General features: G+C 37.6%; 1 protein-coding gene across 1 annotated transcript in view; it reads right to left on the bottom strand.

The window, feature by feature from the left end:
- The window catches only part of ARID5B (AT-rich interaction domain 5B), a 180,479-nt gene that overhangs the window by 134,653 nt on the left and 22,264 nt on the right, over window positions 1–23,562 (bottom strand). The window contains exon 3 of the mRNA XM_019444284.2: window positions 13,860–14,085. Coding sequence (XP_019299829.1) covers window positions 13,860–14,085 — 226 coding nt within the window. The remainder of the gene's footprint in view (window positions 1–13,859; window positions 14,086–23,562) is intronic.

Genomic DNA, 23,562 nt, shown 5'->3' with positions numbered 1-23,562 from the left:
GAAGGCCAAATTTGAACAAAGTCCAAATTCCCAGTGAGAGGAGGAGGCCGTTCAGAAAGAAGATCTACACCAGAGATGATCGATCATGAGATTCTTCACTTCTAGTAATATCCCGGTAGGACAGAGAAATCACATGGGATGGGAATCTCCTCATTTATTCAACAATCATAATCCCTGCCCTTTAAGCATTTATAAGTTTGCTCACATTGCGAGACATGTAGTGAGGAAACTTCTTCCATGTTTCCAGTGCACTTTGCTTACACTTTTATCCACGCCCTGGCAAACTCTGTCACAACCTAGCCGTGTCTGTCTGCCCCACTACACTATGAGTTCCTGACATTGGGTCACTCTCGTCTTCATCTTCCTTCCACAGCAAATCTAGTGTCCTAGCCTTCTTAAGCACTCAGTGCATACAACAGCGATCCTACTTCAAAATAAAAACTTTGGCTAACCATCACAGCTATTCAAATCTCGCTGGATCGACACCGTCCAGTATAAATATAACGTGAGCCACATATATAATTTTAAATTTTCTAGTAGCCATATTAAAAAAAGTTTAAAGGAAAAGGTAAAATCAATTGCAATAATATATTTTATTCAACCTAACACATCAAAAATATTATTTCAACATGTGACTGATATAAAAAATTATTGATGAGATATACTTTTTATGCTAAGTTTTTGAAACCTGGTGAGTATTTTACTTACAGTACATGTAATTTGCATGCTCAGTGTGTAGCAAAGTGATAAGTAGCCTTATCAAAACAATAAAGTTATTTTATGCTTAACCAAAAATATTTTAATTGCTTCAATTTTTAATTTTAAACTGGAATTCATTAAAAATAATTAAAATGACAAACTCCGTTTCTCTGTCACAGGAGCCGTTTCAAGTGTCCCATAGCTGTGCGCAGTTAGTGTCTACTATACTGGACTGCACAGTTGTAGGCTATTTAAGTAGCTGATAAGAGCAAGCTGTCAGACAGTGAGTGTCCACAGTAAGATCTTATTTTTAAAGCAAAACAATTTACACGCGCACACACACAAGATAACTGAAGCAGGAACCACCAAGAGTTAGTCACATGTAAATGTTAAGAGAAGGAGTAAAACTGGAAAGGAGGGGAAGAAGGACTCTTACTTTTGAATTTTTACATGTATTGTATAAATAGTACAATTATGGGGAAAAACGGTTTAAATTTTTACATGTATTATACACAAACAATTAAGGGGTTGCAGTCCCATCTTTTCTTTAAGTAGCGACAAATATAGTTACACTCTGAGAGTGGCAGGGACAGCTGAGACTCCTCTAGATGAGGACTACTAGCGAAGGGAAAGAATTAGAAGCCATGCTACATAAGGAATGTGGGATTGCGGCTGTTGGTGTTGGACCAGTAGAATGAAAAACTGGGGGCAGGGGCAGCTCTTTTCAAATATTGGAAACACTATCAAGGAAAAAGAAAATTTGATTTGTTGTCTGTTTTTACAAGAATACAATTAGTAACCACAGTATACCGTTAATATAATAGTGTGTACTATAAGCCATATATTTCAAGCTTAAGTCATCAAAAGTAATAATTTCTAACACAGAGATGATCAAAGATGGACTGGAATTGCCTCATAAGGTCATGAGTTCCCAACCGCTGAAAACAGTAAAAGGTCAACTAATCAAAATCTCAACAGAAGACATTTAAAAACTAGTAAGTTCAGGAAAGATATCATAAGCAGAATCTTGTAACTAAATTATCAACTCTAAGATTTTATTATTCTCTGAAATTGATCATTATCCCAAGGGCAGGTGTTCTATTACACATGTTTACCCGACATCCAATTTTCCTTTCCTTCCAAGAATGCTGGAGGATTATATATCCTAACCTCCTTAAAGTAAGACATGACCATGAAATTAATCTGAATGAGTAGTGAATTGTGAGTGGAAGTGATGTGTGTTACTTCATGTTACTACTGAGTGTAAACATTTACTCTAGCACATAGCTCTCCACCCCTCTGTTCCCCTTCCTATAAGCATGAAGCACCACTGTGGAGCCATCACAAGAGAGAAAATTTGTTTTGTAGAGTCCTGTACACCACAATGAACTGTGTGCTTAAACAAGAAATAAACATTTGTCGCGTTGAGCCACCAAGACTTGGGGGATGTTTGTTACTGTAGCACAACGCAGGCTGTCCTGATGAATACCGAAAATTCTTGCTCATGACCTTCAAGAGGAAACACACACAAAACCACGGCCTTCACAGTGTGGTTTGGTTTCTTTTGGAATAATTAGGTACCTCAAGGACAAACAGATTTCCAGTGTGGACCAGTCCACAAGCACACAAGCATCATACATTTATCTATACAAACCCAATATACCACAAGAACAGCCAGTTCACAGCCAGAGAAGCAGCAGATGAGGCCAGTAACTCACATGTTTCACGTGTGAGATCCCAAAGTACATTTGAATTCCTGGCATCTAATTTTCTAACCAACTAGAATCAGCTGCTCATTATGATCTAAGCGTGATCAGAGGAAATAAAAGCAGATGGTTTGCAGGGCAATACACAGGTAAACACTAACCAAAAGAATTAAATTTCAAAACATCACCTTAAAAGCACTTCGAAATAATCCTCCAGGTTGTTTTGGACCCCTAGGAAACTGGGATCATGACTTACTTAACCCTGAGTCAACTTCTGGGCCTTATAATAGATACTCCAATGTTTAGGAGTCAACCTGAATGAAGTCACATACTACTGTTATCTATTATCTAGGTATTCTTTTATGTTGCAATTGTCTACTTTACTTTCTGGGGGAGAAAACAGCATTTTGTAAGGTTTACTCTTCTAAAGGAAAGAGGAAACTAAACCAGCATTCTTGACCAAATGCTCCCACTGTATGCTTGGTGATTCCTCATATGTGATCTACTCTAATCTTCCCCAGTCCCGTGAGACAAGTATTGTTAACTGTTTCACAGATAAGCAATCAAAGCAGAAGTACAACTTTTAAGGTCATACAGCTTATGGAGCAAAAATTTGAATGTGAATCCAGATCTGTCTTATTTTAAAGTCTGCTCTACAATGGTTTAGTACAGTGGTGAAAAAGAAGCCAACCTAAAGTGGCAGCTTCTGTTTGCTCATTCTAAATCTTGGATTGAAAATATTAATACAAAACAATGTCAACTAAAAAAGCATTCTCAATTTAAAAAAAAAAAAGGAAAGAAAGAAAAAAAAGACACCCATACAGAGGCTGCAAATGTGAGAAGCCTATATTTACACACAACCATCACGTGATGGGTAATTAGCCAGGTAACTATAGGTTTTTCTCTGCTCGAAAAGTATATGTTTCATCATGCTTTGAAATCTGCCTTATTATCAGCACTGCTATGAAAACAATGTTTTATTTCTTATCGAGTGAATAGGCCAGGCATGAAGCATTGTTTTTGTAGGGCCTAATAGAATACTTTCTTTGTGAACCAAAGAAGTCGAATGGGTAGTTGGAAGGTGGAGAATATCCTCCATCATGATTAGCAAGTAACCATTTTAAGGTAGGTGAGGATTAAAACAGTGCAATTGCCCAGAATACAAAATATTAGATGCCATGCTAAAACCATCTCCTTAATAACCTGTCACCTAAAAAAAGACAGATTATGAACAAGCCGATAACAAAAAAAAAGATAAGGCAGAGCAAGTCCAGTCTGGATTTGTTTATTTCCCCACACATTTTTGTGACTGCTATAATCCTGAAACATGTAAAATATTCCCTTGAGGAAGAGACGAATTAATAAGTGCCAGCATTAATACAAAAAATGTCTACACACAACAAATCCCTACAACCCCACCAAAAATCCTCAGGCCAGCAGCTAGCTTCGAGCATGGTCAAAAGCTCTCTTAATAAGTTTCCTACAATAAGTCTACACATGGCTGACTACAAATTAAGCCAAAATAGTTAAAAGCGATATACCCTTCCCTAGCATATTGCTTCTCCTCCCAGGTACCAGTGAGACAGCCCCTCTTCTAGAGGGTGTCATCCTAGGAAGTGCTGGAAAAGAAGTCAACCACTGTATGCACACAGGGATCCCAATTCGACTCGGAACAGAGAACGCCAGAGATTTCAGAGGTTGATCATAAAAGTCGCATGTTTACTCAACCTAGGAGGTATAGCTTTGAAGTTAGAGTGCCTACACGATAGACCTAAGACTGTTACGGGGAAGATAAGAAAAAGATACTGCATTCTATTGCTAGTTACAGAGTAAGGAGCTTAGTAGGTGGTAGAGACACTAAGTGTGATACGAGCTCTGTAAGCAGGGAAAATACTAAGAGCTGAATGGCGTACAAGGGCTTTCGGGGCTTAAACTGAGTCCTAAAGAAGAGAATTTCTATAGGTAGAGAGTCCTGGAAGGGGTATTTCAAGAATGAGTGAAGGCATGAGCCAATCAAAGTGTACTGCAGAGATTGGGGGGCGGGAGGGTAGGTCCATGTTGTTAAAGAGAAAGAAGACCAAGCAGTTAGACAAGTTAGACTGAAGCAGGAGGTTTACATAAAGGAATAGGAGATAAGGGAGAGAGATAGGCTGTCTTAACATTCCAAGTGCACTTTGAGCTGGCAATTCCACCTCTACAAATATATAAGGAGATAGTCATGGGTATGTGCAGAGCAACAAGAATTTCACAGAGTTTTGGGAAAACAGAAGTAACCAAAATGTCCAACCATAGAAACACCTCTGTGATAAAACATTACGCAGGCAGGAAGAAACAGTGTGGAGCCTTTTAGGACATGAAGGCACTGTCGCAACACATCTGTATGAATTTAAATCAGTGAGGCAAACGTTAGATTTTGTTTTTATGGGGAAAAGGTATATGCATATGAATGGTCTCTGCATATATGATATCCACTGGCATATAGATATATCAAAGTGCTAACAGCAGTTAGTTCTGGGTGGGAGGGAAGCAGCTTACATTTTTCTGCTTTTTGTTTGCAATGCCTGCATTTTCAATATGGATAGCATGGGTAATAATAAAAACAACAACAGTGAAAGTTATTTAATAAGAAAGAAAAGCACTGGATGCTTGCCGACAACATTGTACTTTATCCAGCAGGCATGAAGTTTTTGAAGAAAGGAGGGCTACAGGCTGAAAGCCAGTATTTTAAAAGGGTCAGAAGTATAAAAATGTTAAAAATTACTGAAAATTTAGAAAGCAAGTGGAGAGGTCCAAAGGAAGAAAGTTCGCGGCAAGGCACGGCTCTGGGATTTCAGGAAAGAAAGAAGGAAGGCTATTTCATCCCAACATACTAACTGGAAACACACAAGGTGAGGCAATCAGGAAACCCTGAAATGGCAGCACTGTTTGCTCAGCCCCTACTGTGCATGAAGCACTTCGTAAAGGCTTTGAAAACCCATCATTATTCCAGTCTGTCCTAAATAAATATATTTATTAAAACGGGGTGAAAGTCCAAACCTCAGCTTTTCTCTGCAGTGACCTGCACAAACTACAGACTTAAACACATAATGCTGGAGGAGAGAAGGGGAGCGCATCTTTGACATTTAGGAAAATTAATGTTTTGCAATAAAACCTCACATTTCAAGTACTCTAAAAGATAAACGAGCTGTTTGGAAGAATCAGCGTCAACACTAAAGAGAATTAAGTCTAAATGCCCCAATCAAATATCTGCTCACAAAACCCCCTAGAAAAGTCACATCAATTCACATGTAGGATGTATGTGCTTTGTGCTCCAAGGTGAGGCCATCGTGGTAGCAGCTATAATAACAGCCTGCAGTCAGTAACCATGCAGAGGCTCAATAGATGAGAGGTGGAAAGCAAACAGAAACATTTTAGGGTTACAAGAATAGGAGGAAAGCATTATGTATCTCCAGTTGGAAGGGGAACTGTTGAATCTAACCTCATTTTTAAAGCACATTAGAGGCACAGAGTCAATGTTGCACTCCTGTCACCAAATGCAAAAAGATTTATTGCTTCAAGTTCATCAATTCATCTATGATACCAGAAATTAACGAGTTTGCAAGAAGCTAAGGCTCCCTATAAGACTTTCTCCAGTAGCCCCAGATATGTAACCAGCCTAAAGGTGATACATAAATACACACACACACACACACACACACACTCTCTCTCTCTCTCTCTCTCTCTCTCTCTCTCTCTCTCTCTCTCTATATATATATATATATATATATATATATGGCAAAGGACTCTGTGTCTCTGTGTGTGACCACACCTAAATTTCTTTTATCTTTGGTTATCTATCCTCAGATGGTGACCATCACAGATAGTTCATTGTGAAATTAACATTTCTTATTACTGAAATAATAAATAATGAAATCAATGAAATAATAAAACAAAATTATGGGTTGATTGCTTTCCCCATCATGGTCTTTTTATCACAGACATGACCACAGAGTATCTGATTAAAGACCAAATGCCAGAAGAACAGAAAATGAAAACAAATGAAAAAGCAAAAACAGCTGGAGTCCGGGAGAATGATAATGCATTCAACTAACACATATGATAATTTAGGGAATACTTCTTGGTCTTTATCTTATTTGATTGGAGCAGGTTAAACTAGCTGGACACCAAGCTGGTATTCAACTGTGGACCTTTATTGAGGCAAAACTCAACTGGGGCAAGTGCTACCTTAAATGCTATAGTACACAACTACAGGAACAACAGAAACTAGAAACGCACAGCACTGGTTTTGAGCCACAGAGACTCCTGCCATCTTAGTTGACAATGATGTTCATTAGATAATAGTCTACACTTAATACTACTACAAAACCAAACTAAACCAAACCAGAACAAACCAACAACAAAAAAAACCCAGGTGACTAAAATTCAGGAATAGTGGCTAAATAACATATTTTCCCTCCTTGCTCTGAGAAGTAGAAGTCCAGACGATACAGCTGGTATTAGAGTCTCATATGTTAGTCAGTGCAGCCTACCAAGCCTGAAGGATGTGTATCAATCTCTGTTTCACTGGAAGCCGCCTCTCATTTTGGTCTAGGTTTCTCAGCACAGATGAGCTCATAAAACATAAATGGGTAAGCAGGTGTAAAAGGACATCCAAAGTGGATCCTAAGATGAGTAACCAGGATGGTGAGAGATTTTAAAACCACGTCTTGGGGAAAAACTGAAAAAAATTGGGATTGTTCAGCCAAATAAACACTAATATTAGAGCATATATATAATAATAATATAATAATAGGGATTGAGAACTATTTCAAGGAAAGGTGAGAAGAAACATCAACGACACCAATGTCCAGCCTAACGACTCTCTGAAGAGCTAGAAAAAAGCATGAGTTTCTTACCTTGTTCATGCATTGTAGCCAAGAGGTGAATACTGGTAACCTGAATACTAAAAATAGCACTGAAATTTCCAATTTCATGTTTTTCCCCCTACTTTTGCCCCAAGATCTCCAATTTTAAAAGAATAAACTCTTAAATTCTACAAATTTCTATTGACTATCCATCTTCAGCCCATTATCAAGAGAAGATAGGAATCTGGAATTCTAAAAAGCATTCATAATTCTAGAAAACACTAGAAGATGCACAAGTCAACAGAAATTCTAAATGAAAGGGTGTTAACTTGGAATGAGCCTTCATGAATGATGGCAACACGAATATCTAGACAGCAATATCCATGACTAGCTGCTGACTGGCTCGCACATGGTTAGATTTTGCAGACTTCCTTTCCAGCAGGAACAGCCAAGATGGCTAAGTGCAGACAAAATACATGACTGTCATTTTTTCAAGACACTTCTTACACACACATTCTACCATTATTGCAGGACAACGTTCAACTATTTGATTACGTGGGCAAGCTGAATTTTAACGTTGAAATGAAATGAAGTAATCTCCCTGATGTCTTCCTAGATCCGTAGAAAATATCCCATCATGAAGTTGTTCTAAAGCTTTGAACATCTTGGATACAGATTCTTGGAAGTATGAACTCACTCCTGTCAAAGGTCCTTTGGGCTGTCACTTTACAGTGGCATGAAGTAACCTTGAGGAAACAGCCATGTTGGCCCTTTGACAGCATACTTCTCTAGTGTTAACTGTGCCATGATGAGTTTCTTTAAAGAATGCGTGGTTCACACAACAATACTGTCAGAAGGCCTTGTGAGAAAATCCTTTAGAAAGTACCTTTACAAATTTCTGATAGGCACCATATGTAATTGATTTCTATTTTGAACTCAAGACTACTATAAAGGCCAGATCTGTTTCAGTGAAGGGGTCCTTCCGTAGGGATTCCTTATGATATTCATGAATAGAATAATTCAACAATATACCATCTAAGAAACTTCACAAGTTTCTATCTTAGGGAAAATAGTACAGCTAACCCAGCAATGGAAGTTAAAACGTAAACAGCAAATACGTACATAAGACTGTTTAATAAATATACGAAGTTTACATCTAGGAACGAAGGAAGGAGGAAGGAAGGAAAGGACTGTCTTAATAATTAGCATGTCTTCAATCCTAGCAAGTTCCTTAGATGTATCAGGTGAAAATTCCTCATTACGGTAAACCATCAGCACCTTACCATGCTTCATAATGCAGACATTTAAACTGTTTTCTTCAATGCAGAATAAGAATCATGACCCAATCCACCCCCTTGGAAGCAGCTTGACACATCAAACTCAAAAGTGATCTGAAATAACCATTTGAAACACAAGGCTTCCAAGATTTCCAAGCAGTATAGTTAATTTCTAACTAAAAGTACTAGAGAAGTCATTTATACTACTGGGCACTTAACGGCCCAGTTTATTTTGACAAAATTTTCAAAAGGAAAAAAGTTATACAACATAAAAAAATCTATATGTAAAGAAACTTACAAATACATACATATATTTTATATTTAATATACACATAATTTATATGTACATATATACATATGTACTTGTATACATAATGTATATACATAGTATATATTTATAATATATATATACTTAATATATATTATATATTCAACATATAATATATATACATTATATATACACACATAATTTATATACATTTATACATATACACATAATATATATTTAACATATAATATGTAATATATTTAATATGTAATATATGTGCATATTATATATACACAATATATACACATTATATATAATATATAAATAAATATATATATAATATATATTATATATAATATATTAAAGCAAAGACCAGAAGGATTTTAATAACCGTCTTCTATTGAGGCAGACAGTAATGAGAATAAATCCTGCCCTAAACACTAGACCACATGATTCAGGAAGTTCAAAAGGGACAAATAAACTAATATCATACTACATAGCTCCCTATCATATAGAACCTCCTTCTCACAGTAACATGGTGAAAATACTAGGACTTCAGTACCACAAATGCTGCCATCGACACTAATTATTCCCCAGTTGATCTTCTCAAAAATCCAGGGAGATAAAGCAAGGTACACACTATTACACTGATTTCACATCCAAGGAACCTGAAGGCACAAACACCTGCTGACTGTTCCAGGGAGTGACAGATCTACAGGACAAGTAGAGCCAAGAGTCTCCTGACCTCCTATCCACTGCTCTTTCAACCACCATGCTGTTTATTCCCCAGAGTACAGTAAAATCCAAGGACCAGAAGGGACAGGGGAAGCCACACTTTCTCAATCTGATGGGCCTTTAGAAACAGAAATTGAACCGAGGGAACCCCCATCATTAAATTCAGCTGTACCCACACCCACATCCTTTGGTCTCTCTTCTCAATTTCAGCTCAGATGCTTCTCTTTTCTTTCTTTTTCTAGAGACACATTTGGAGATGAAACCATTTATAACTGCCCATCCACAGACAGTTTGTGGCAGCATAATTGACAATGAGTCTGCTGCAAAAAAATAAAAATGCTGTTTTAATAACCTTGGCCTAAAATACATTCTGTTGTATGCCTCAAAGGGTTTCAATAAAAAGTCAACCTGTAGAGACATATTTTCTTGGCTTAAACAACAATCCAAAGCATATAAATGTAGTCCAACTATAATGACATATTTATAGGCCAATAAAGCTTACTCTGCAGCTTTCATACTTCACTTAAAGGAACTCTGTAAGAAGCAGTGTTATATAAAATAATTTGATTTTTTTTCAAACTATAGCCCAAGGAATAAAAAATGCAAGTTTGCTATGTTTAACTGATAGTGTTTATATTCCTTAGTTGCTAAAAATTTCGTAAAATGAAATAATTCTTCATTTGACTACTTCCAACTGCCATACCAAATATGGGTATCAAGTCCACTTTATTACAAAAGCTAAGTACTGTAATTCTAAAGACAAAAATAAATAACTAGAAGCTTGTGTAGTGAATGATTTAATCAACCCGATTCTTCTGGAAAAACAGGTTCCTGTGTTCGTTATGCTTATGAATAATACATTCCTTAACCCTTCTATTTTAACACAGTTCTTTCTTCTTTTTTTTCTTTTTCTATAAACTTCAGTATGAAACTGACAGAAGGTAAAACATCTCACTGAGTAAAGTCATAATTTGAATTGGTTTCATACTGAACTTTCTTTCTTTGAAAAGGACAAAGAGGAGGGAAGGGGACGAAGGCGCTGCAACACATCTCAGGAGTGTTTTTGAAGATTGTTGTCTTTCCCACTACCTAGATGTGTCATGTTATCACCAGCCATTTAGAATCTTAAACGAAAACTGCAGAGATTTTGTAAAAAGCAAACATGATATCCGCAAATATTGTCCTTAAAGGGGAAGGGGATAAAAAAAAAAATAAGAGCTGTGGTTTGAATCAGAGCAGTTATTGGAAGCTGCCATTTGGGGCAGAGTTTCTCTTTGTGGAGTATTAATTTGTTGGCAGACACACATTTGTGAGAACATTCTTGTTTTTTTTACTATTCAGAGAGGGACAGGAAGTGACACAAACTGGGATTAAAGGGAGCTTATTCTACCTAAACGTTGAGCAAGAAGAGTTCCTTAATTAGCTTTTAGATGGTAGAATCCCTTCTTTAAGAGTCAACCTAATTAGTATGTTGTTATTGATGTTTTAACGTGATGAAATACTTCAGTTAAAAAAATAACGTACTGGAGTTTTATTTTAGCCACAGAAAGGTGAGATCTTTCCATTCTTTGCTTACTTCCACCAGAAAAAAAAAGGGGGGGGGGGTCTTAAGTAATCTCAGAGTTCATCTTCTTTCTTTGGTAAGAACAATGAGGAGTTGGAAGTGTTCTACAGAAGGAAAAACCTAATAAGTGTGTGAACTTCCATTAACAATGTGGTATTGGAAGTGGTTTCAGTGTGGCCAAGAGAAAGAGAGATAAGAAAACCACTGTGCAGAAAGAAAAGTACAGACAACAAATATTTTGATGTTGCAGACAGAGAAAGGAAGAGGTTGAAGAGAAAGTTGCTGGGACAGGAATGCGTACAGCAAATGACACCCCCTATCTCCCCAATATAAATCCTAACAATGTAGACTTGTAAACCTTAGATCAGGCAGATAATGGAAACTCATTACATTAAGGAAAGTTTTTGTTTCTCTTTCCACATTATTACAACACAGTGTGCATTCCAATTACAAAAGCTATTTGTCTCAAATTCCCCACAGTTCATACCAACTGAGTAGAATTTCAAGGCCCCAAATTCTATCCTTAAAGGGGTATTTTACATTAAAAAACAAAGGAAAAGTACATGGTGTTTCTTGTTCACCAGAGGAGAGCCTCCCAATCAAATCTCCTGTTGATTATTTTCCCTTCTTCAGCACTAATTGTAGTGCTGTTCCCAAATGAGACCAAAAAAAAAAAAAAAAAAAAAAAAAATTAGAATCACCTAGAAAGTCTTTTATCAGTACACATTCCTTGGCCTTGTCTCAATCTCACTGAATGAAGAATTTGGGGAAGCTGGACTTAGCAATCAGTATTATTTTCAAAATTCCCCTGGTGAGTCTAATGAACAGCTAGAGTTAAAAAAACTCTAAGTAATTTGAATATTCACCATAAATCAATTTCTTCTGAAATCAGTTATTAAAAAAATAGGTCATGGACATTTTTTAGAATTCACTAAGATCAAACCCTCTAAATCTTTTGTTAGAATTAAGAGATTGAGTTTCTTTTCATATTCATTAATAAACTATCAATTTTAAACAGAAAGCAGTTCCACTATAAATACTCTTGTTTATATGTGCAACAAGAAGCTTAACCATCTACACATCCTTTTGTCCCCTGTGGGTTTCCTGTTTAGTTTTTTATTAGTAACAGTATATTCCATAACTAAAAAAAAAAAAAAAAATCAAACGAACAAAAGAAACATTTTAATGTTAAGGAAAACATAAGACAATAGCAATGCAACTTAGATCATACATTAGGAAAAGAATACAACAGATGTATTATTATTCAGCATTAGCATAGGTTAGAAGACTGGTCATTTGTGTGTTCATAAAATTGGGACGTGTAACAGAATATATAGGAAGTTTAAGTAAGAAATCAATTTATTGGCTTTAAAATAAAACCACCAGATTAAATAATTTTCTCTAAATGTACACATGACAGGCCGCCATGTCCAAAATATTACCGCCTGACATCTACCAAAAGATGACAGGAAACTGTTGGTCATTGACTCAAACTGCAAGAAAATATTAATATGAGTCCCAAAGCACAGTACAGCTCATCACAAATCAGAATCCCATGAAAGACAGTTACTGTTGTTATATAGTCTCTTTATGCCAATTAAATAAATCGTCTAGGTTTGCCCTAATAGTTAAATCCTAGGTTAAAAAAAAAACAAAAAACAGGAAGTTGTCACATTAAGGCATAAAATAGGGCTATGAAAATCAGCATTGTGCCAGAATGAAAGAAAAAGATGCCTTAATATGTTAAAAGTGAAGTTCCTCTTTGCCTAAAGAGGAAATAACGAGTCTAAATCAGAGGTCAACAACTTTGGTCTTGAGCAATGTTAGAAGAGTAAGTCACTGAATGCCAGAGGGACGTACAAACAAGAGGGAAAAAAAACAAAACAAAACAAAACAAAACAAAACACAAGAAAAGGGCACAAAAAGGCACTGGAGAAGAAACTGTTCAGAAAAAGCAATAGAATTAATTATGGAGCCCCTCCTATATACCAGTCATCACGGTGCGAAACCCTTCGTATCTTACATCTCAGTGACCCTATAAAGTTCTCATATTTTTCACATAGGGAAACGGAGGCTAGGAGGTTAAACAAATTGCCCAGAAAACACGGCTAATAAGCAGGAGAGTCAGGATTCGAACACTAATTAGAATAACTACTCCAAATCTCAAGTTCTCCTTTAAACTCATAGTGGAATAAGGGAGGGAAGGAAAGAAAAAAATACGTTCATGGTGATCTCCGAATGCTAAAAGCCCAGGGAAACCTACGCCATGAATCGCCAACCAGTGGCTTCCCCGCATTGACACTGCTCTCCTTCTCCACATGAAGTCACTCGCCTCTCTTCCTCACTTCGTTTTCCACCCAACACGAAAACATGAAATTCTAACATGGTATTAATAGATGTCATACTATCTACTTAGAACAAATATTTAAACTCTTCACTAGTTCTATTTCAGGTGTCCTAGTTAAGTCTCACGCCTTGACACCACGTGGAAGCTGCCTGAGGTCACGTGTGCTATCCCCCAGGTTCTAGCACAGGGCTCCACGCCAAGAAGGCCCTGCGATCCGGCAGGTAACACCCACCCCTTACACACCCGGACTACGTGCCCATAAGGTGTTCCGAGGACCCTTTGAGGTTAAAGAAATTTTATATGTAAAATTATATATATGGCAGGATTTCCAGAAAAGCCTATGACCAGAAAAAAAAAAAAAAAAAGTAGGTTACTGTATCCGCCCACACGTTAGATTTGGAAGTACAAATTCTATTTACCAAGGTCAGCCTTTTCCTTGAGAACGTCTTTGAAGTTGAGCCCACTGTTGAGGGTTGACTGCCTGTACTTGAGCAGGGCTTCTTTCTGTCCATTCCTTCCCAAGGCCTCGGTTTTCACCGACCCAGCCTGGAGGCCACACCTCCACTTGGAGAAATCGGAATGTACCCACTTGACCAGGTCTTCAAGCTTCACGATTACCTTTTCGGAAACAGCAATGACTTCATCCTACAAGAGGTGGTCAGGGGAGAACAAAACTATTATTGGTGGTTGAGAGGCAAATGATAAATTTTCAACAAAGCCCATCTGAAATACCGTTTGAGTAGTTTAGCCCTACACGAGCAAACAATGTGTTTTTTGGTGACAGAGTATCTTTAATAGCTCGCTTCATTTCAATGGGTTTTCACTGCTAGCTGTCTAGTTGAAAAATAATTTATAAGATATATTTGTTATATGATTAGAGCAGTAATTCTGATAGCTATTTTTAATGCTAGCTGCCAAAGCCCATGCTGCCTATCTGACCACTCAGGTGAAAGCTAATTTTTAGGTGCAGTTAATTGCAAAAGTAAAAAGCGAGAACTAGGTGACTAATGGTTAGCCTGTCTCTATATAAATGGTCTAAGTAAATCTGGGATTCTTGGAACTCTGACTCACCCCCAAATTCCTATGTTTATGGTACATTTTCCCTTGGCTTATACACAAATATTGAATTTAACTTTTGTCCTAAAAATTAAATAAAACTGTGATGTAATCCCAAAAGAAATACTTCATAAATGTTATGTGCTTCCCACTGAAAGAAACTTACACATTCTCATGTTTCTTAAAAACTTTGTAAGTTGAGAAATGAACTGATTTTTTTTCTTTTAATACATATGGGGTAAGAAGAGAGAGGGTGAGTGAGGAGAAAGCCTTTGAATCTAAGAAAAGTAGTTGAAACTTAAGTTTCTCCTATGGATCATAAATTTGAATTTTAAGCATCCCTAATTGCTTCCAGGAAACAACCAACTTTTCTGACTCAGAATTAATCTAGCAAGATATTTAATAGAGATCCATCCATGGAGCAAAGGAAGGCCTCTCCTACCCAAAGATTCCTTGGAAAAAGCTTAAGAAGATCATCTCACTGGGTTTTAAGTTAAATTATTTGAAGCATTTGACATTTCAACTTGAACTGACTTCTTTCATTTCTTTTACTTCACATTTCTGAAGAAAAGCTTAGCTGTGAAAACCCCTAAGCTTACAAAATCTTAGAAATATTTTTGACAAACAACAACAGGAAGATGTCTCTAAGCTATTAAACAAAAGGAATTCACAAGTGATTTTGGCTAATTTTGCTGTTAAACATGACTCTTTCCTCCTTCCCGCCCCCCACCTCCACACACACACAGACACACACACACACACACACACACACACACACACACACACACAGAGTACTGCACACGTTACTCCAAAGCAAACAAAAAAGGGTTTATTAAGATAAGCTTCACACAATGAGAAGCCCTGGATTTCATTTTTAAAAATGTTTTAAGGTAGGGTCTAAAATTTCACCTTTCCTCATCCAGTTCCAAGCTGCTTCTGAGAACAAAGTTTGTTAGGCAGCAGCAAAATAAATACTCTATCAAAAATGAAAAGTAAAACTTTCGTAATGGAGTCCTTTCTCTTATCATGATTAAATATGAACTTCCCCTGAATGGGACCCAAAGTGGAAACTGTTTTTATCCTTTGCTCCTGAAAAAAAAAATTCAGTACTTTATAAACAATGGGGCATATTACAAAGTACCATTTCAATAGATGATTTCACTCAGATTCACTACACCATCCTCTTGAAATAAAAGATCTGTAGTTGTCACGCATTTTATAGCTATTACATGGTGATTATTAAATGTCAGAATGAAAATTCAGGCTGGATATTGTTTCAAAGCATATGGGAACAGCTTCTGGACAGGGCACACCAGAAATCAAGTTTAGAATATACTGAAAATAATTAAGTATCATGGTATAGAAGACTCAACATTGGCAAAGATGGAATTTGGCAACAATGTTACCAAATATGGTTCCTTAGAAGAGACAAGTTTGGAGATGAGTGTTATTTTCAAATAGCGCTATGATCAAATGATTATCATGTCAATTACCAGTTGCTTCAGATCTTTTCCAAGAAATGGCATGACTAGCGCTGGCTGGCTTACAACGCCCGCCAAACAAACAGTTTATTAACCAAGAGAAAATACAATCCTTATGATGTCATTGATGAATAAACCCATCTTTCAAGATTCAGTCTATAGATTTTATTCTCCCTCCTTTTCTCTCTCTCAGAAACAGACTTTATGAATATACACACATATATAAAAACAAATGCAGGAATTCACATAAACACACATAAGCCATAAACCCAAGTTTGGATTAATTGTGAAACCACCAGTATGTTTTACTGTGGATTCACAGAGAAACTGGCCCTGCAACATTGTCAAATGCCAGGATTTAGAAGGAAATCTGATAAGCGGAGGAGGGGGAAGCAGCAGACCAGCCCAAAAAACAAAACAGCTAACATATATATAGAAAATGTCTCAGGAAACATTGCTTTGTACACACAATGGCATAAATCACATGTTCGTATTTACTATTCTGAGCAAGCTTTGACTAAAGTTCTTAATACACGCCGTTCTCGGGCAAGCCTCTATGTCTAAGAAAAGAATTTCAATAAGCTCATCTCATGATTACATTAGCTCTTTGCAAACCGAGAATTAGCACTGGATAAATATTGCTGATTTACTCTAATACAACACAAAAGAAACACAAAGAAATACACTTTGTTATTCTATTAATGTACCTTGGCTTTTCAATTAACCCAGTTCCCGATCAATATTTATGTAGGCTGTGTTGAGACGCTATCGGAGCCCATATCCCCTTTCATCATTGTTTTAAACGGCTTGTTTCTGTAATTTGGATTTTGTGTCTACGACTGTATAAAAAACAGCTTTTTGAATCACAGAATCCTCTATGTCAGAGGAAAGGATCTAGTCATGAATTAGCCTGCCTGTGTATTGCCGGCCTCTGCACATCGGAAAACTTTGCACAAGGTATCCAGACGTCCATCTTTTCATAAAATGAAATGAAATAGTAAAATAAAATGATATCTCTGCCAAAACAAACAAACAAAAACGTTCCCCCAAACAGTTGGAAGTGGTTGCTTTCTTTAGATAAGATTCGAGATCTCGAGTTGACCAGTGACCCCGTCACTCCCTGTTGCCTTACCTGCCTGGCCGCCCGGACAGCCAATCAACATTTAAACTTGCACACCCTGATTTATTCCACCTCCTTCATTTTATGACATATCCTCATACCAACTTCCAATAGAACTTCGACAAAAACCCAGGTTTCCTATCTGCCCACAGAGTATTCATCTTGGACTCAGGAGCCTTCGGCCTGGGTTTAAATCCCAGGTCTGCAATTTATTCACCATGGAACACTGAGAAACTTCTTTAACCTCCCCGTGCTTCAAGATTTTGTATGTATGTAGAAAAAAAGGATAATAATACTATTTACCTCTTATGGTAATTTTGAGGATTAAATGGGCTAACATAAATGAGTGGTACGTCAGTATTAACTCCCATTTTCACTGTCCTGAGTCCTTGCAGAGATGAGTTTAGATGGCTCACAGGTAAACTTTACATATACATATATATATACATATACATATATATATACATATACATATATATACGTATATATATACACATATATATATATATACACACACACACACATATATATATATATGTTACTCATTGCTTATTTATTTTTGTGGTTACTTTTCATTTATGGGAAAGTGGTACTGGTTTTCCATTTACAGGAGATTTAGAATGTTTCCTCTTTAAATAAATTTAAGTTAAAAAATAGGTCAATTTGAACAAAACCATTAAGTAAACACAGGACATGTGGGTACAGCCAAAAAAAAAAAAGTCAAGATGCATGAAAATTACTGAAATTTGGGACAGTGTATTGTGTCAGTGGTTTTCAAACTGTAGTCCAGGAACCCTGGGTAATCCCCCAGACTATTTCAGGTAGTCCATAGAATCAAAACAAAGATCATTATAATACTAAGACATTACTTGCTTTTTGCAGTCTTATTCTCTTTCAAGTGTATAGTGGGGTTTTCCAGAGACTATATGACATACGGTAAGGCAAGAGAGTAAATACAGAAGCAGATATGAGAATCCAGCTGTCTCCATTAAGCTAGACAGTAAAGAGCTTATAAAAATGTAAAACAATGCCACTGTTTTTTTTTTGTTTTTGAAAATATGGTTAATTTCCATAAAAATGTGGCAAATATATATAATGGGTTTATATTGCTGTTCTTATTTTTTAAATTAGCTTACAGTAAAATTTCCTGTTTTGATGTATAGTTCTATGACTTTTACCACATGGCAACCACTGATCTTTCTCGCTATCTTTTTTCTCTTTTCCAAATGTCATATAAATTGAATCATACCATCTGAAATCTTTTGAGATTACTTCTTTCACTCAGGATAATTCCTCTGAGATCCATCCATGTTGCTGTATGTATCAATAGCTTGTTCCTTTTCACTGCTGAGTAGTATCTCATGATATGGATGTGTCCCAAAATTATTCATCCATTCGCCCATTGAGGGACACTGGGTTGTTTTCAACTTTGTGAATTACAAATAGAGCTGCTATAACCAGATGGTTTTGTGTGTGTGTGTGTGTGTGTGTGTGTGTGTGTGTGTGTGTGAACATGCATTTTCAATTCTCTAGAATAAATACTTGGGAGAGGAACTGCTGGGTAAGTGTATATCTAATTTTGTACAAACCATTTTCCAGAGTGGCTTTACCATTTTGCATTCCCACCAGCAATGGATGAGATTTCCAGTTGCTTCTCATCCTTGCCAGCCCTTGATACTGGGTTTGTTAATTAACTTATTATTGCTATCATAATATAAGTGCAGTGGCTTCTCATCATGTTTTAAATTTTCATTTCCCTAATGACTAATGATGTTGAACATCTTTTCAGGTGTTAATTTTTCATCCGTATATCCTTTTTGGTGAAGTGTGGGTTGAGGTCTTCAGGCTCATTTCTCAAATTGGGCTGTTTATTTTCTGACCATTGAGTTTTGAGAATTCTTGTATCTACTGAATACAGGTCTTTTGTCTGATATGTGTTTTGAAAATATTTTCTCCCATTCTGTAGCTGTCTTTCCATTCTTAGTGTATTCAACAAAAGTTTTAAATTTTGGCTAAGTCGAATCGATCAGCTGTTTTATTTGAATCGTGGCTTTGCTGTTGCACCTATGAACTCTTTGCCTAATCCTGGGTCACAAAGAGCTTCTATGTTTTCTCCCCAAAGTTGTATAGAAGTATGATTCATTTTGACTTAATCTTGAATAAAGTTTGAGATTCAGCTTAACATTCAGGGTTGTTGTTTTTTGGGTTTTTTTTTACATATGGGTGTCATTTTATTTTTAGTTTTCAGTAAGTTACCAAGAATTTTTAAGTTATTTCTAGTTTTGACTTACAATGCAGTAAATATCAATAGATATAACCCACATAAACAAAAGCTCTTCGGCGTCCTCAGTAATTTGAGTGCAAAAGGTCTTGAGTCCAAAAACTTTGGGAACCATTGTGTTGTATCGTGAAACCAAGACCTTTTCTTATTCTTTGGTTTCTTTGACCTCTTAGTGGCATTTGATAATGAACAACCCTACCTTTGATGAAACTCATCCTCTTATTAAGAACTGTGAAGAGTCTAAGATTTTACTCTACTTTCAATCTTACAAATTGTCCTGCCACAGTTCCATAGATGCTGGCAGAGGACACAAGACTCCTGGTCGGAGACAAAGAATGGTTTATTGCTTACAGCAATAGCTGCAGTGAAAGGATCATGTTTGTGTTGCTTCTTCAATACCTAATTCCCAAAATGAGATGCCAAGAGAGCTAGATGATACCTGCACAGGCAGTAGGGTGCATTATAGGAGTAGGACCCTGAGCGGAGGGAACCCAAATCTTTAATACTGGGCAGTGATTATGCCTGCCCTCTGTTCTGGAGAAAGACACTAGCTCTGTCTTCCAAGGCTGTTCATTACATGAGCATCCTTGAAAGGACAGTCCAGAACAGTCAGTGGCTCTGCTCACGAGATGTACAAAAACTCAGTGGATCCAGGAAGAACACCTACCCAGCACCTACCACCTATACATTTCTTTGCTTTGTTCAATTTTTCTTCTTCCTTTTTCCATCTCCCTACTGGGAAAATGTAGGAAACATATATCCTTAGATGCAGTCTGGGTCTAGATCTTTCTCTGCATATTCTCCATGGGAATTCCAATATTTACCTTTAAGCCTATGACTACTTTCCAGTTTGGTTCCAAAAATTCATCTAGATTCCAGCCCCATGTTGTCAATTTAGATGTCTCAGAATGAGCTCAAGCTCAGTGGAACTCCACAGCCCATTTGACTTATTGTAAGAAAAGGTCTTAGCTGACTCAAGGGAAATTTAACATCCCCCAACTGTGGCTAGCTTTCCCCCAATATCTATTCCTCCTTCATTCTTTTGTAATGAACTGCTAAATTGCTGGGCACAGAATAAACACATCATTTTCCTGCTTCCCTTATAGCCAGGTGCAGCCATATGACCAAGTTCTGACCAAAAAAAAAAAAAAAAAATGAGTATTAGTGGTGTGTGCAACTTCCAAGTCATGCCCTTAAAGGGAAACAGATATGCCTTTGGACCATACACATGAGGACAAATCTCTCAGGGGAAAAAGACAGAAAGGAGTTGCCCAGAGTTGGGTCTCTGGACCACCTCATGGAGCACAACCACCACACTAGCCCTGAACCATTTACCTGTAGGCTGTGACATGAGAGAGATTTGAACTCCCAACTTATCTAAGCCACTTATCTAATTCTACGTCTCTCTCACACACAGAGAAACCTCTATCTTTATGAATATATCATTCCTCAGAAGAGAGAAAATGAATGCAACCTTCCCTATAACACCATGAAGTAACCAATAACCAATCACTGCTTAGGAGAACAATATTCAGCTATGTTAATAAAGCTTAAAGGATTATGAACACATAAGTGTAATATAGAGGGGTTGGCAGGGGGAGGATGGAATGAGAACAAGAAAGCACAGCATATTCAACTCAATCTTCCCCAAACATCCTAGATTTTTAAAATATTCATTGTAGCAATTGAAATGCGATAAACGGGAATGCAAGCATACCAACAGGTGATGTTAGCTAAATAAATCGTGAAACCAAAATAATAGTCCAACTGGTTCCCCAAGAGTGGGATATTTTCAACTAGATAGAAGCTAAAAATGAAGAAAAACTGTTAAATGTTAACATTTAGAAAGACCAGTGCAAGCACATCAGCTTGTGCCCTAACCATTGTGCTAGGCCTGTGTGCCCATGGTGTGCAAGGGGCAGAAGGTGCCACCACTGGGCCTGGCTGGGTTGGCCACTCTCATGCTTTCAAGCCCCACTCAGATAACTGTCATTCTAGGCACCTACTCGTCTGGCCGATCACTCTCCCAGTTAGGCATTAATGTGCTCCATGAACAGGACACCTACAGGGTGAGTAAAAAGGTTTCACTCTACAGGCATGTGGTTGCCAGTCAGAGGTCCGAGAAAGTCAGGCAGGACAGAATGGTACTGTGGGTCGACAAGATGAAGTTTTCACTGGCCAGCCATGAAATGAGAAAAATGAAGACCATGCAGCCAGCGTTTCATGAAGCTCAATTTGCTAGATTTCAAGGACTATCTCTGTACCAGTTAGGGTCCCAGTGGGAAATAGATAGAATACTTGTGTAATGATGATCCAAGGAAGATTTTAGGAAGGGACTAATGACAAAGGTGTTGGTGGGATGTAAAGGAAACTTGAGAGAGATCGTACAGGAACTTGGGCTTAGGGCAGGTCAATTATCATCATGTCTCGGCCAAAGGGTCAAAGTGGGAGTGAATGATTACCAAAATCAGAGCAGATCCTTCTCCTGGTGGCAGTGACTCTTGTTAGAAGGACACCTACAGCCTGGAGGAAGCTCACAGGATAAGAACAGGGAGTAAATACATGTCTCCCCCCCACGCCTGTCCCTGTCCTGGCAGGGAACCTCTAAGGCCGAACCCCAGTGGAAGCCACAGGGCCCAGGAGCCCTATTACTGGAGTCACACCAGGAAAAGACACAGGGCAGACAGCAGAGAAAAGGAAGCAGTGGTGATCTAGAGGGGCCCCTGCACACTCTTTCCACTTAATACTATATCCCTCCTCCTTTCATCTGGTGTTAGAATATCCATTTTTCCTCAGAAATGAGGATGACAATAGATGGTAGCAGTTGTTTTTTAATGTCCTGAGTAGACAAAATAAAATGATATCAACACTCAGTTGGTCCCTGAACTGGGAATTACTGTTCTTATTACCTCTGACATAATGTTAAATCTTTATTAGGCACCAGTATTTGATGCTGAATCATGGAATTCTATTCTCTACAGTCAATGCCTGCATCGCAGAAACTTTTTAGTGGCAGGTACCTTTGCTTAATTTCTACTTCTCTTGTACTTCCCAAGGAACCAAGGACTGTGCTGTGCCTAAAGCAGACAAAAAATACGGATTTTAATGGAAACCATCTCTGGATGTTCCATGTTGGGAGAAACTAAGGGATACTTAGAAAGCACAGCCTTCTGAGTCTGGCTGACCCAGATTCAAACGCAGCTGTACTAGGTTGAATGTCCACATTAAGCTTGAGACATGACATCATCTTGCCAAGGTCTCATCTGAAAAACTGGGCGGGGCTCCTGGTTGGCTCAGTCAGTGGAGCATGTGACCCTTGATCTCAGAGTCACGAATTCGAGTCCCATGTTGGTTATACAGATTACATTAAAAACAAAAACAAAAACAAAAACAACCTAAAAAGTGGGGGAAAATAAGATTAAAAAAAAAAACCCTCCCCTCACTGGGTCATAAGGATGTTGAAGTTATCACAGTACAATGGTCAACACAGAGTAGGCATTCAAGAAATAATGGCTATTACTATTATTACATCGTGTCACTGTGACTGAAAATGAGGGCGTGAGAGCGAGCAGTATTAAGATGTCACCTGTGTATTCCTCACTCCTCTTAATTCTTTGGGAACAATGATACCCCTGTGGCTACGGCTGGCTACCTCCAAGGGGTAGTTAGGGTAAAAAGCAGTTACTAGTGTCTGGGATTCTAAGTCATTCTCCTCAGTCCTTGAGGAATAGAACACTCTAAAATGCTTTACTTTGTCCAGACACTAATCCATGAATTTAGCAGACATACTCTCTTCTAATCTCTGCAAAGACTATCTGAGGTAGGTGTTCCCAGGCCCATTTTAGAGATGAGAAAACTGATGTGGAACCAGAAACCAGATTTGGCAGCACCCTTGTCTCCCTGGCAAATTGGTCCCCATAGCCCTTTCAGTAGTAATACTCCATCCATGCTACTCCCACCTGGGACAAGGGCACTCACCCCTAACAGTGTCCTGGGAGGTCAAGGGGGTGGGATTTAAAGTCATTTTGCAACAAAAGGGATTTTAATTTTTGATTTGTATTGTGTTCTTGTCCCCAAAGTAAGATGGCAGAAATTGCCATTCATGTGCTATTTAAAAATGCAAAGAATTTTCTGTTGTCTGAGTGATGAAGATATCTTCTCAAGTATGTGCTAAGGTTTCGTTT

The sequence above is a fragment of the Panthera pardus genome, unplaced genomic scaffold (genome assembly GCF_024362965.1).
Source record: "Panthera pardus isolate Hobbes unplaced genomic scaffold, ASM2436296v1 HiC_scaffold_22, whole genome shotgun sequence".
NCBI lineage: Eukaryota > Metazoa > Chordata > Mammalia > Carnivora > Felidae > Panthera > Panthera pardus.
This window is presented reverse-complemented; position numbering and strand designations above follow the sequence as displayed.